The 15,812-nt window shown below is 37.7% G+C and overlaps 1 protein-coding gene across 2 annotated transcripts in view; it reads left to right on the forward strand.

The window, feature by feature from the left end:
• Window positions 1–15,812, forward strand: part of kst (spectrin beta chain, non-erythrocytic 5 kst) — a 161,528-nt gene that overhangs the window by 107,056 nt on the left and 38,660 nt on the right. For both annotated transcript variants that reach the window (XM_019043341.2, XM_072300393.1), the window contains exons 4-15: window positions 1,297–1,413; window positions 7,229–7,337; window positions 7,695–7,859; window positions 8,347–8,459; window positions 9,306–9,493; window positions 9,948–10,173; window positions 11,113–11,244; window positions 11,795–12,016; window positions 12,568–12,776; window positions 13,203–13,380; window positions 13,827–14,027; window positions 15,018–15,230. In XM_019043341.2, coding sequence (XP_018898886.2) covers window positions 1,297–1,413; window positions 7,229–7,337; window positions 7,695–7,859; window positions 8,347–8,459; window positions 9,306–9,493; window positions 9,948–10,173; window positions 11,113–11,244; window positions 11,795–12,016; window positions 12,568–12,776; window positions 13,203–13,380; window positions 13,827–14,027; window positions 15,018–15,230 — 2,073 coding nt within the window. The remainder of the gene's footprint in view (window positions 1–1,296; window positions 1,414–7,228; window positions 7,338–7,694; window positions 7,860–8,346; window positions 8,460–9,305; window positions 9,494–9,947; window positions 10,174–11,112; window positions 11,245–11,794; window positions 12,017–12,567; window positions 12,777–13,202; window positions 13,381–13,826; window positions 14,028–15,017; window positions 15,231–15,812) is intronic.

Genomic DNA, 15,812 nt, shown 5'->3' on the forward strand with positions numbered 1-15,812 from the left:
GCTCAATTTCAATTCCGCACACAAATATGGATTTTTCACGTAAAATTTCGCAAGAAACACGATGGTGCCGCTGGTTTTCTCTGGAATCAGCTCGCAAGTTCTAAGCTCTAAGCTCAAAAAAGCTCTCAAAGTTAAGGCCGCAATGGAAGGATATAATATGGAGGGAGTTTGACTTGATTTAGAGGTGGACTCCAGTGCCTAAATTGCACATCGATGGTGAAACTACCAGACCACGTATCTCGGTTTGCGACGTCAAAGACTTCCTGTCATACTTTATTTTCTGAATGGAAAACCAATTAACGTCAATTCTTGGAAACTTCCGAGTTTTTTCTTCTTTGTGCGAAGAAATCTCTATGTATTATCAAGAAATGATATTGATTTGTTCTCCTTCAAAAAAATAAAATGGGACCGGGGATTTTTAAACACTGCAAATGAGATACACGGAGAAAAAAGCTTCGTGCGTGGGCCCCGAACTTGAGGTCATATGGATCTCTGAAGTTTTCGGATCACGTATCTAAAAACTTGAGGTCGAGCTGCCGAAGTTCGGGTCAGACATCGAGGCACTTCGGTATGTACCGGAGTACTTCAGATGTATGATCCGAACCCTTCGGTACATATCGAAGCACTTCAGATGTCTGACCCGAACTTCGGCAGCTGGACCTCAAGTTTTTAGATACGCGATCCGAAAACTTCAGAGATCCACATGACCTCAACTTCGGGTCCCACGCACGAAGTTTTTTTCTCCGTGCACGTGGTCTAATAGTCTCACCGTCGACATTCCTGACACAAGCAAGAGTTGCATTTGGGAAGGTACCAGCCCTGCCCGGATTAATGTCCAGTCTTCTAGGAGTAAGGCTGCTGCGTACCCGAAATATTGATAATGTCATTCTTAGATCCACCCCCAGAGCAGGGTGGCAAAATTTCATGAAGAATAAAATCTTGAAATTTCACGTGAAATGTTTCATGAAAGTTCAGAAATTTATGAAAGATATTGAAAAATACCGGTTCCTTTTCATGTTTCGCAAAATTTAAAAATTGGGACTTTCTTCCGTTTTTGTGTGTTTAAGTGCGGGTTGCATACTCTAGCCCCTGAAAAATATGAAATATTTCCCATGGCTCGTGAAACTTCATGAAATATTTCACTGAAATTTCCAATCTTTCATTTCTTTCTCACGTTTCATGCCACCCAGCCTCGGAGTCGCGGTTTTTGTGAATCCTACTCTGATTTTATCTCTTTGTGACTTTTATTGAATGCATTAGACAATTTTTTCTTACATTCCGGATGGTTTGTTGCAGGTTCGGCTGGAAAGTATCGGGGCAGAGGACATCGTGGACGCCAACCCCAGACTCATCCTCGGCCTCATCTGGACCATCATCCTCAGGTTTCAAATCCAGGAGATCGAAATCGACGTGGTGAGTATCGTTTTCAGTCCTCCGTCGGAAAAGCCCGAACAGCACGTGCATTCGTGCAAACGGTGCTGGAAATTATTTTTTTCTTTCTCAACACGTCCATGTGTCACGAGCCACGTGCGGACCGCGAATCTATTTTTGACGCCGTTGATTTTTTTTCCCCATCCCAACTCCGGAAGCACGATGAGCGAGGCGGTGAGAACGGCATCGCAGCCGTAATTTCTCCGTAGAAGGTCAACGCAATCAAGTGCGATCAATAGTGATCGTTGATCATTTGGACGCATTTCTGTCAAACGGAACTATATGCATTATGACGTGAACCCTGTTATGTATATATTCTTATGGGGTTCAGGGCTCATGTCATAATGCACATAGTTCCGTTTGATAGAAATACGTCCATTTTACCTGTGATAACATTTGAACAAGCTCGCTCTCTCGAAGCGCTTTCGCACTTTGAATCAGTGGCGAGGCGTGAATGATCGATTATCGAGATTTCCCCATTTGAAGCTATGGTAAAGAATCGATTATTAAGGTGTTCCTTGCGAACACCCCATATCGATCCTTTTCCGTAGATTCAAATACAGATTTTTCGATGTATCGCAAAGCACGCCACGCCACTGCTCCGAATGGAACATCTTGAACCGAAAGATCTTCACATTTCGACATGAGCCTCGGTTGTATTGTAGACTTCCCTGGGATAAAAGTTGTATGGGAAAAAACGCGTATCTGCTGAAGCTTTCTAATGGATTGCACGTTGTTTATCGAATCCTAGCGTGTAGATGGATCTTTGGTGCTTAATGACGTCCAATTGTAGGCCAATTGCCGAAAATGAGTAGCTATTTTCACGCGGGCAGTTTTTCTCCGTTAATATTAGCTCCCTTGAAACGGTGAAAGTTGCCGAGAAATATCAGTGAGGCAGTCATATCCTCAATCCTTTGACTGTCGATTACATTCAGGAATGAAGGCTCGTATTACTCGTATTTCATGTATCTGAAAACACTTGATTTAGGGAGATTTTCAATTTTTGGTCAGCTCAAGTAGAATAGTATGTTTGGTTCATTCAGAATCTCTTTATTGAATCCAGGCTTTTTCTAATATTCAAAATGTTGAATTGTTATATCTACTAATGTCAGTGTTGATAATTTGTTTTAAAGTAGTTTATAGAAACGGAAAACGACATAAAAATACCGTAAAATGCCTAGAGCTAAGGTCTCCTCAAAAAAGGAGGAAAATGTGCATAATTGCATCAGTTCAGTGACTATAGATGCAGTAAGCAAATGCAGTCACGGAAATAGAATTATTTCGCTTGTAGCGTAAAAAGTAAAGCCAAGTTCAACTCCTTCGGCTTCTTACTCACTTGCCATATTCGTTTGTTAAAATTGTTTCCTCCAAAAGCGAATTGTCTTTCAAGGAAATTCCTGGTCGAATGGGTCAATTTTCACCTTTTTCTTGGCTTCTTATTACTTATTTGCCCTGCTCTAAAACGACAACAACAACCTACTCCCGTTCGTTGAAATTCTCTACTCAAAGGTTCAAACTGTCTCGAAAAGAATGTACAGTGAAACAGGTTTGTCCATTTTCCTCTTTGACGAGTATGCATATAAATTGGAAATGCAACCAACGTGCGTTAAAAATCCAGAAAACTGAAAATCTCATTCGAGCACAATTTTCCCCTCTGTATTGAGATTTCCAGTTTTCTGGATTTTAACGCTCGTTGGCTACATGTCCAACTTGCTGTCCATACGACTCGTGCGTCTTGCGTCTACCGCAATCAGTGTGCCTATACATTCATTAGATGTATCCTTTGCTGAAATTTCAAGCTGAGCGCTCTCGTTCGCAGTATTTTCAGGGGCGGACTAGCCATGGGGGCGGGGAGGCGATCGCCTCCTAACAATTTGCCGCGGAGGTCCTGAAGGGGCCCCCGCGGCGATTTTTCTCGAGTCATCGTTTTTCCCCGCAATGCTGTAATTTTCCAGTATTTTTCAGTCACTACAAGGCCCCAAAATCCTTGAAAACTTGCCTCTAAGAAACATGAAAGGTCGCCGAAAGCCTATAATACAGAGTATAAGGGGGAAATCTAGTGGGCTCCTAGAGCCCCGGAAGTGATAGGGGCCCCTGAAGAATCCCGAGAATAGATTATTTTGAAGTCCAAATACTCTTGAATTTGACTCCAAAAATGCTTAAAATTGCGTTTTTAAAGAGTAAAATTTTCAAATTTTTCCGGGGTAGGCCCCCAAACCCACCAGAGAGGGGCCCCCGAACGACAGGAGGGGCCCCCAAATCTAGGTCGCCTCCTGACTTTTCGATTGCCAGTCCGCCCCTGATTATTTTCTGTTGGAGGCCCCTCGAGTTCTTTACTCCCCGAATGGAATTTGACAAGAAGGAGCCACCATCCCTGGCTCATTTGAGAAACAACATGTTTATCAATAGTTTCCCTGCACAGAAAGTACTTTTATATAGGTGAGCCAAAAATAATGGCTCCAAATTGCAAAATCAAGTCTGAATGGCCTCCTCGGCCTGTGTGCGGATCCACCACTGAACAGAACCTCTAGATCCAGACCCCCTCTCGGCTCATCTCAACTCATGATCCCCGGTAATAAAGCAGCGACGATGAAGGCTTTAAAAGTTGCCATTTTATCATGATTCGAGCGTTAAAAAAAGCGGCGGAGCACCAGCAAAATCCACTCCCTATTAAACGCCTCTCTGTTACAGTTAGTTTTAATTTGCGTTACTATCGGCGTAATCTTTGCTCTCCCCTTTTCTTCGCGTTATGAGCATCATCACGCCGCGCCGCCATTCCGTAGCGCGCTTATCGCGGGCTATAATTAATAGCCGAGGATGCCAGAATGGAGCTCTAAGATTGGTCTGTCTCGCATTGGATCTTTGCCGAAGGATGAGGCTGGATCTTCGGAGACCCGCAGATAAACCTACTGTTCGGAAAATCCGAGAAAATCCGAAAATATCAGGAAATTATCTGTCAACAGGAAAATTCAGGAAAATCGGCCACGGATCAGGAAATATTGAGAGCTTAAATCAACCATTTTTCAAACAACAATTCCTTTTATTACATATGTTGATTTCGTAAATCCGACGAGTGTCAATATATTTTCGCGGAAAATCAGGAAATCTCGTTTGAAATATCAGGAAAAATTAGGAAAATTCAAAAGTAAATTATAGTGGACACCCTGCGAGAATAAGGCAGGGAATATATAGAATTTGCAGGTGTCTGAAATTTGATGAATTTCGCGTTCAAGTGGAAACTACCGAAGGAACTGAACACGAGGATACCCTTGGCTCATGAATTGAACAATTATTGTAGAAGATATGGCAAAATGATCGAATCTGCTAAAATACTTGTGTTTAAATGGGAAATGCCGCCAGATGACGTCACTAGGCGGAGCATTCTCTCATTTTTAAATCTATTTTTATACTATTTCAAATATCAGAAAAAAATTATTAAAGATACTGTGAAATCAGCTCTTTAAGCACTCTCAGATGAAGCAATAAAACATTTGCACGCAAATTCTCAATTTTTTTTACGAAACTTGCAATTCTGAAAGAGAACACCTTTCAATTTCTCCGATTTCCGGAAACCCGCGATCTGCCACCGTAAATATCAGATCGAACAGCTTTATCCATTCAATAGTTGGGAACGCAAGAATCCCGGCGACAACTTGGCACCGCGGTGGAGCCGTGCACTTGATCAACAAGTGTATTACCTCTCGTGCATGAATAATAATAAAAACCTGAATCCTTCGGCGGCCTTTATCTCCGGACGCTGCACTCCAGTTTCATTTGATTTACCTTCCATGAGTACGCTTTCGTGCCCGGTGCAGGGATGAATCCTCGCTCCACCGACGTAATCGCCTATCCCTACTTCCGCATGAGCCGCGGAAAGCGTAGGGTTATACGAGAAGCAGGGGCCACGTGGAAATCCAGAAACGCCCTTTTGTCAGAGGGGCGACGGAATGTGCGCTGAGGGGCACCGGGGGGCGCCCATCAGAACAAATACCCGTGCCCTATGTCGCATTAATTACTCCTCTGTATCTCGCCTGCAATTCCCATTGCTCTGACATCATTCGCTAATGATAGCTTTTTTCGATGCGAAATGCCGCGCCGAATGCATGATGGACGCAAGCTGCTGTTGATTTTTTAAAACCGGTTTCGGCTCTGGCACTTCATTGAGGAAAGGAACGGGTTCCGGTTGTACTTAGTACCCCTGCTCGGTTTGTAAATCAGGATTGGGCTTGGTTCCGAAATTTTCTCGCATTGGAAGAAAAAGTCCGATCGTATGAACCAAAGTTTAGGGTTCCATCAGTGGCGTGGCTTGAATTGCGATATATCGATTGTTATGCCATTTAAACCTATGGTAAATAATCGATTATGAAGGTGTTCGCTGCGAACACCCTGTTAATCGATCCTTTTCCATAGGTTTAAATGGCATAACAATCGATGTATCGCAAAGCACGCCACGCCACTGGGTTCCATATCGATCGAACTACTCGGTTCCCGGGCGAAGGAACGTAAATCCATTCCAAGGTTGCAAAATTGACTCAAACTATTCAATTTCTTCAGAAATTGCCCCTGTGCAATTTCTGTCCGAAATTTCTCGGATTTTTGTATGAGATCCGAGGAAAAAAGAATGAAATTTTCGGTTAGAAATGGCAAAGATTCTCCTGGCAAAAATAGAATTTGCGAGAGGAAATTTGGCAACATTGAATTGGAGTTACGTTTTTCTATGAAAAGGACGACGAATTGGAACCCACGGCTTTTATGGACGAGCTTCTGAATTTAATCGAAGTGGGAAAAGAAATTCAATTTTGGCTATCCGAATCGAGCGTTGAGTTCGGTGGATTGAATAGTTCGGTCAATATGGATTCTAGAACTTCAGTTCATACCATCCAACTTCGTTTTTCAGCGCGGGAAAATTTCGCAAGGCTACGAATGGATGGCTAAAGCTAGGTATCGCTACGTTTAAGAAAATTTCATTATTTGTTTGTTTTGAAAGGAGACGAAGCAAAGTTTCAAGGAGAACTGTCGGTGTTCTTTTAAAAAAATAAAACACGGATGGAAACTTGCGATGTCGTAATCGGAGGTACGCAGTTTTCGATTTGTAGTGCGTCTAGCAACCTGGAATAACGTCATGGAATTCATAAAAAAAATTGTTGATCGTGGAATTTTTTTGTGGAGCTACTAAGTTTTCGCCTTCAATTGCATTCACTTCTCATTTGAAATTGCGGAGGTGTATACATGAATAAGCACTTAAAGCCTCGGCATTGTAAGGTGGACTTGAGGATCTTGTAGTTTATCAAGCCGAGATTTTATACAATTCCCCGAAACCATAGATTATAGTGACATAAAATTGATTTATCCTCGGTTTTTTCCGTCAACGTGTTAAAGATATTACGTTCAAGTTACGACACACGAGAAAGTGCCTTCAAATACGCGTGATACCTCCTAGCAGTATCAGTAAGTTCGAATAGTTGCATTCTATTTTCCTTCCCCCTGTGGACTACTGGTTGATCTGGCGGGATGTATGATGTACGTAACTCGAACTCCTCTAGCTGACACTTGATTCAATGAGGGAAGTAGGGAACCAACATCATGTGCAATGAAGTAAAACCAAAAACCAAAACAAAAATATCTTACGAACTTGGTTATTGAATTTTATGAGCCTTTCTCTACAACATATTCGTGTGCATCCTAAAAATCTCATCACTATAAACAGCTCGGTTTTTCTAAAATTCGAGACCAGTCTCTTTTCCTCCTATCGCAATGTTGCATTTTTTCAATTTCCTTGAACTTTCTTATGTTTCAGGACGAAGAAAATGAGAGTAGTGAGAAAAAATCTGCCAAAGATGCATTGCTACTGTGGTGCCAACGGAAAACTGCTGGATATCCAGGAGTTAATATCCAGGATTTTACCAGTAAGTATACTTAATTCCGCCTTCATCGCCGAACGTTCTTTTTCGTCTCAAATTTCTATAGATGCCAAGAGTTAACAATTTTGAGGGGTAATTTCTTTTTAAGAGCAAAATATTAATTGATTACTAGCTCGTATGTTTCACCCAATCATAAACATGAATGTTTAGTCAAGAGAAACTTTATTTCTTTAAACCCTTCATTTTTGTCTACTTCGTTGGTCGAATAATTTTACAGATGCTCTAACCATTCTTGGTCAATCTCATCAATCTTTGTTTTTATGAGAAAATTATCATTAATGACAAGTAATAATAATCCGAAAATATTCATGACTCATATTTTTTATTTTTCTTTCATTTCAGGTTCTTGGAGAACTGGGTTAGGATTTAATGCGTTAATTCATGCTCATCGACCAGAGCTCATCAATTACAATGCCTTACAACCGAACAAACATATTGACAACTTAAATAATGCATTTGAAGTCGCAAATTCAGAGCTAGGCATTCCCAAACTTCTAGATGCTGAAGGTGAGATTTACTTACTAACTTAATACCTTCCCTAATTATTTTTAAATCACTCTAAAATGGATACATTTCCACAACTACAATACTGCCGTGCTGTCAATTTTTTCCCTTTTGATCCTGTAAGCAGGGTTGCCACTGTCAGGGAATTTTAAAAATCCAGGGAAAACTGGGAAATGTCAGGGAAAATTAGTTGAATTCCCTTGATTTGCTTTCAAGAATAGATTTAAGGTCTCGAACAACAAATTTTGCCTGAAAACTATTTTCAATTATGTCTTCTCAACCAGCTGTCACAATATCTTCAATTGTTAGGGAAGTTCACCAAAATGTGTCACGGAAATCAAGAAAATGTCAGGGTGTTTCATTTTCTAAATTCTATGGCAACCTTATGTAAGTCCAATGAAAATAGATATCATATGAATTGTTGCGAATTTGATTGTTTCTTGATTTCAGTTTTACATTCTAATCATTTATACTTGTCACTTCCTTTTAGATGTTGACACCAACAGACCGGATGAAAAATCAATTATTACCTATGTAGCTTCCTATTACCACACTTTTGCCCGAATGAAAAATGAAATGAAAAGTGGAAGGAGGATAGCAAATGTAAGTCGGATTAAATTATTTCACTTCAAGCTTTAATATAAACAGGAACGTTTCTATAATTAAAGGCTAAAGAGCCGCAATCATGTCTTCACCGATTCAAGAAATCTGGGGAAAACTATGCAACAGCTCTTTTATCTGTAGCGTTTTTTTGCAAATTCAAAAACCTTGTATCTTGAGCCTGGTATAAGATACCATATCGAATTTTTGTCAACATGGAGCTCGTACTAAGCCTGTTGCAAATGCAAGTTACTGATTTGTCCAAAATTGCTAGTTAAGTTCCTTGGACTCTTAAATACAGAATTCTGTGTGTATCAATTGACTGTATCTAAAATTACATTCACTTCATGATAAAACTGTTTTGATTGCAAATTTTTCCCTAGAATTTTATGAGAAAGTTAAAATTCTATCAAAGAAATCTTAAAATAATCAGAAAGTTTATTTTGCATCAAGAGTTTGGTGGAGGCTCGTAATGGCACGAGCAGTTGGAATTGCGAGTTAATTTTTTAAAGTTAATTGAAAAACATAATTAAGAGGCCAGCAAGGAAGTTAATTTTAAGAAATTGAAAATGTCAACGAGTTTCCAGTACTAGAATTGCACACAAAATAAGATTGGTTAAAGGGAGAGAGTAGTAGAGTGTAGAGAGTGTTAAAATCCCTGAGGTATGTGATCGTTACATACATACCTTGATCATGTAATCTAAAAGTTTCTGCACCACTTCTTCCTTAGAAAAATCACTTTACTAGATTTTTTATTCTTGGTATTAATTACTGCTCAATTCTTGAATCTTTTAAATTATTTCGAAAATCATTTGCTTACTTAATTCATGTTTTTGCCTTTTATTTTAGATTGTTGGTCAGATGATGGACGCAGATAGGAAAAAATTATTATATGAAAAATTGACCACAGATTTATTAGAATGGATAAAGAAAAAAATTTTAGAATTAGAGAATCGAGATTTTCCAAACACTTTAGAAGGCATTCAGAAAGCATTATTAGCATTTAAGCAGTACCGAACTGTTGAAAAACCACCAAAGTAAGTTGATATATTTTTCTTTCTCTTTTTCTTTTTCAAATGCTGCTCAAAGAATCACCTGAAAAATCCTTCTCAATGCATTTGTCAATAATCCTTCTCTCTGTCCTCAACAGCAACGAAAGACAACTTACAGAAAACGTTATAAAATCATCAGAAAGTTTTCTTGTTAACATTGAAACCTTACATAGAACTTGAACATTGTAACACGTGATAGGCTCATTATAACTCCACAATTTTTTTCTGTATTCAAATTCATGGAATGCCCATCTGATAGAGAAGGTTCCTCATAGGCCACGAGCCCACGAGTTACTCTGATCGGTCGAAAACATTGTATATTCATTCGTGCATAGTTATGTAGAATGATTACATTATTAAAGGATCTTATTTTTCCCGAGAGTATCAACAAGATGCTTTAGCTTTGTGTCTCATCTAACATTGGATTTTTCTCTTGCAGGTACAAAGAGCGTAGTGAAATAGAAGCTTTATATTTTCATATTAACACACAATTAAAGTCCTTGAACCAACCTTCATTCGCACCTCAAGAAGGGCAACTAATTCACGATCTTGAGCGAAATTGGGAAGAACTAGAGCGGGCAGAACACAGGCGTGAAGTTGCTTTAAGGCAAGAATTATTACGACAAGAGAGACTAGAACAACTGAACTATAAATTTGAACGGAAGGTAATTTTATCAAGTTTTAATTATATGTTGGATCAAAGTTCCTCATAAGTCGCTATCTTTAACCAGCTAAATTAAGTAGGAGGAGACTGTAAATGACTGGAATTGAAATTCTTATGTAAACACTTGATTGTCATTGTCTTCTCTTCCTAAGGAAAATATCTCCTAATCATTCTTTGAAAAGTTATAAATCTCAGATATAGATGGAAAAAAATTAAAACCAACTCATTTGTTTAGTTTCAAATAAAAATATTGAGCCAAGAAAAAGCCGAAGCTCATAGGGCTGTTCAATCGGTTGTCGGTAAGCTACCGAAACAGTTCCGTTAAGAAAAAGTTACGATAAGAGCGCTCTTGTCGATAGCGATCAGAGTTTTCGGAGCTGGCGAAAATAAGCTGTTGCCATTTGTACATCTATTTTACGCGCCGCCGCGCCAGGCAATCTGATAAACCGACACACGGGGCAACAATGCATTGAGTGCGAGCTCTCAACAATCCGATAAGGCCGGCTGTTGTCGATATCATCGCTACTGTCGGTACTGCGCCAGTTTCAATAAGAGACGATATCGATAGCGTTCCGGCAAGAATTCGTTTGAACACCCCTAGAAGCTCACAGAAATAAAAATTACATGTCGATTACATTATATTACCTAGGTATTGCAGTTACCACATAATTCTAATACCCAGTCTCAATTTTCAATATACTGCTTCAAATAAAAGTCGATGTTAAGGTAGTGTAAGTTCATTCATTGTAAGAAACGCGCCTTCAAAGGTCAGTAAAAAAGCAGCAAGAATTGTTTTAGTCCTTAAGAGAAGGTAAATTGTTAGAAACAAATTACAACTCAGTATTTGTCATTTTGTGTTTTACTTGTTACATTTTATTTTTGTTTAATGAATCCATGTTTGATTGCATCCTCTCATTGTTTTATACATTCAATTTTTCAGAGTGTACTGAGGGAGGGATATTTGAAAGAAATGATTCAAGTTCTCTCAGATCCAAGGTATGGAAGTAATTTAGCTCAGGTTGATGCAACTGTCAAGAAGCACGAAGCCATCAGTGCTGACATCATGGCCAGGGTAACTATCCTTCATTGTATTGCCCTGTTGATGAGCTCTCTTCTCTTGGCCAATGGCCTTGCAATAAAAAAAAATCTCTGATTCATGGATGTAGCTTTGCTCAAGTTAAATTTACTTTTTACTTTTTGCATAATTCCAAGAGTCTTGTCAAACTTCGGGTTTATAAAAGCTTTTTTCTAATAAACCTCTTGCTTAAAAATAGATTCATTTTAGTTGAAGAACAAAGGAATGTTTTTAAAGTTTTAAGACCCAATTTAAAACCCACGGAATTTGATTTTCAATTTTTCTGTCTCCTTCATGCCATGATTTGAAAAATGTTCAAATAATTCAAAAGCAGAAAAAATTATAGAATTGACATTTCTTTTTGAAATCAGATTCATACAGTAAACCTTCGTAATTTTTTAAATCAAATTTTTCGACAAACTAGAGCAATCACTCTGCAGTTAGTGAAAGGAAAAAACCACTCAGAGTCAAAATGAGTTTCATTGCATTCAAACTTCATGATGAACTCAAGTTTTCTAAAATTGTCTGTGCCTATTTTTTTCCACAGGAAGAACGATTTCATGATTTAAGCAACATGAGCGAGGAACTGATCAATGAGAATTATCATGGTGCGGAAGGAGTAAAGAAGAGAAAAGCAGAAGTCCTCCAAAGGTGGCAAGATCTGCTTGACTTTCTCCAAAAGCATAAAGTTAATCTTAACATGAAGTGTACTCTTATGATGCTTCTAAGAGAAATCGATACTGTTATGGCTACAATCAAAGACTTAGAGGTAATTATTCCTGTTATTTTTCATCAACTCATTCTACTGTTCTATAAAGAGCATTTTACAGTTTTGGATCATTTTCCTTCATCTTTGTTTGTAATCGATCCTTTTAAAGTTGAATGTAATACACGCCAAATAAGTTACCGCACTTTTAGAGTGCAACAGAAGATCCACCGTCTTGATTCTTGAGTTTACTTTCAATAGTTTCAATGCTTAACTGATGACAGCTCACTCTGCAAGTGAATAAACTTGTGTCGTGTGGACTCCGTCACATTGTTTTAACTACTAAGAGTTACAGTTGTTTAGTTGTTGTCTTTTGCAATTGGAGATGCAATTCAAGCTAACCCTGTGCGTATGCTTACTGAGATTCACTCACAAAAAGAGTCCTGTACTCCTGTCATTGTAATAAATGTTTCTGATCAACATTTGCCCAAGAGCATATTTTATTCGATGAAAATAGTAGGCTCTAAAATGACTTAAACATCAGTTTAATCATTGTAGTGATTGAATAGTCTCCTTTTCTTTTACAAAACGACTAATACTCCACTTTTTCTCAGCTTAACTTTCAGTCTGGATCTGTGGGTCCTCATTTACTAGCTGTTGAAGACCTCCTCCAGAAACACAGTCTACTAGAAATGCAGATGACCGCAATGGATGAAACTGTCAGGAGACTTGGCCGGCAAGCAGTTCAGCACATATCTGCCGGTCACAAGGAAGCTCCTATTTTGGAAACCAGAATAACCCAATTGAATACTGTCTATGAAAAGTGAGTTCTCTTTATAGCATATTTATTCACTTTACTTAAAACTTTTATTACATGCATAGCATATCCCTCACTTATTTATTATTTACTAAATTTCAAACCTCTTGATTTTTCTGAACCAAATACCCCTCCAAAATTATTATATCGTGGGCACTTTTCAATTCCTCAGAAATTACTGGAAGTAAATGACTGAGGTTGCCAAAAATTTAGCAAAGAGGGTCTGGTTGATGGGTGAGTGAACAGTTAAAATCTATCTATTTATTTTTGCAAAAGCCTCTTTTTTCTCTCTTTTTTTCTGTAATATTTTCCATCCTATAAAAAAAATTAAGAATTCAAAAGAATAAAAATCATGAAAAAAATTAAAATTTATCGTGACCAAGCTTAGAGTTTCTAGTTTTTTCATCCAAATTTTTATATGGTTTTTTTTAGATTAATTGAAAATGGTAAAGAAAGGAGATCTCGGCTAGAAGACGCAAGAAACTTTTTCCAGTTTGTCCAAGACCATGAAGATGAAGAAGGCTGGTTGATTGAAAAGCAGAGAATTTGTAAAGCTGGAATCTCGGCGAAAGACCTCAGAGCAGTTTTAAGTCTGCAACAAAAACACAAGGTACCTTAACTTTTGTAACCAGTGAATTATTGATTTTTTGTGATTTTCCACCAGCATGCTAGAATAAACTACTCATCATGAATTGCTCAGAAGTTGCCTTATGCTGCGCCTCTTTTCTGAAGATCTAAAATGTGTTAATTTTATTTGTGCAGTATAATTATAGCTGAAATCTTCTCTTGAAGTCTCTTTTTGTTTTGCTGTTTGTATGTTTTATGAATTAAATTTTTATTTTTTTCGGCATTTTTTGAATAGTGACATGGTGAGTTGTGCAAGATGTATTTTGCGCAACCTACACCCTGTAAAAAGCAGGCGTACTTTCACATCCTCCCAATTTCCCCTCGAAAAACTTAAAATCTCTGTCCTACGTTGAAATCTTAATTTGATCAAACAAATGTTCTGACATCCCATTCTTTCACGTTATTTTTACTTATTTTCTTTTTTCGCAGGTTTTAATTGATGAAATGAAAGTCAGGCATCCAAAGTCAATCCAACTGTGCGACAGTGGTCGTAGATTAATTGCAGACAAGCATCCTAAAAGTATAGAAATAAACTCACGGATCAATAGTCTGACTGAACACTGGCAGACTTTGGATTTACTGGCAGATCAACGGAAGAAACAACTTGAAGATGCGTCAGAGGCCTACCAGGTACATTGGAACAAAACTTCTCTTCCTTCTCGTTGAGTTGATTTTGAGCTGTTAAAATCATACAAATAATACTTGACCCCGGTTTAACTTTCTAAGTAAAGTTAAATTATTAAATCATTTTTAAAAATGCAAGATGTGTAAAATGAATGTACAGATGAGTTTAAAAATGTTGGCATTATCAATTTAAGTTTCTCTAGAATCACCTACCGAAATGTTTGCTTTTCTTGTCTTATATTGATTGAATGATCAAACTTAATTATTAAGGGATTAATTTAAAAATTCCAATTTTTGCTTCAAATAACGCATCCTAAAGAAACGACTAACTAATTCTTGTTTAGCGGTTCCTATTGCAAAGTTCGAGTACAAACACTTCAGCATTTTTCTGCATATATTTTAGACCTTCAACAAAAATCGTTGCAATTTCTATGCACTAATGCTACCCGTGTTGATGTTGACCAAATGGCAAAAATTCACTCAAAATATTTTTGTTTGACAACAAAAGCTTTGAATGTTGAGAATTTTTGAACAATTATTCTTGGAAAACTTTGTAGGATATGATGGCCAAATGGGAAAAATGCATATAAATATCAATTCCAACGGTTTAAAATCTCCAATTATGTTTTGTTTTCTTCAAAGAAAACTGATCAATTCCTTGGAGTTCTGTATTTTATTACCTATGCAAGGAAAATTCACAGTGAAAAACAGAAACTTCTGGTTGGTTTTTCTTTAACAAATGTTGCGGAGACTTATAACATCGAAATCTGGAATACGCATTTTTCAACCTAAGTTGTCCGTATCCTGATGAGCAATTAAATCGTCTCTCAAAGCCCAATTCAGTTGTCTAACTTTTTAGATCAAAATATGCCCCAAAAAAATACTGAAGTACAAACCTTATCTTCTTTTCGCTTTTCTTCTTCCTTCTATTGTGTGTATTCATAGCACTGATTCTGCAGAATATTATAATTTAACTCCTCTCCTTTGTTGTAACAGTTCTACACAGATGCCAATGAAGCAGAATCATGGTTGAACGAGAAATTAGCCCTGGTGGGCTCGACTGATTATGGTGAAGATGAACCAAGTGCACAAGCTCTATTAGCTCGGCACAGAGACCTGCAAGGAGAAGTGAAAGCCTATGAAGGTGATATCCAGAGCCTGAACCTGCAAGCAAAAAAACTAGTCAGTGCAGGAATTTCAAATTTACAGGCAAGTGAAATACCTCTGTTTTTTCCGTCTCCAATGAATAAATAGAAGAAGATAACAGAATTAAGCTCTCATGAAATTTCTGTGTCCATTTTTCCCTTATCAATTTTGAACTTTTTCACCTTCTTTCATTGAACTAGTTTGAACGCTATTCATACATCTCTTAATAAGACATAAAAATAAGCTTTCTTCTCTTGTGCTCTAACTCCTTATTGATATGTTGGAAAAAGGGGTTACCTGCTTAACTTAATTATTATGCATGAGGGATGTTTGCGATGTGTACTAACTTATTTGCATATTAATTCTACTTGATGGTAAACTAATGTTTGAGTTATATTTTGAGTAAGACAAGATTAATTTTGCCCCAAAAAGCATAAAAATCTTATCACCCCCAGCCTACAAAGTTAGTTTAGTCAAGTTGTTTTTGTACTCTTGATGTCAAATTTCTTTGGTGCTTTCATTTGAATAATATGTATGAAACAAACAAACGTTTTTAGTCTTTCCTTTTATAATTCAAGCGAATAACACTAAAATTATCTCCGATGAGCCTATATCAATAATTTTATTGTTTCAAGTTTCCACTTA

Source organism: Bemisia tabaci, chromosome 5 (assembly GCF_918797505.1).
Source record: "Bemisia tabaci chromosome 5, PGI_BMITA_v3".
NCBI classification, from domain to species: Eukaryota; Metazoa; Arthropoda; class Insecta; order Hemiptera; family Aleyrodidae; genus Bemisia; species Bemisia tabaci.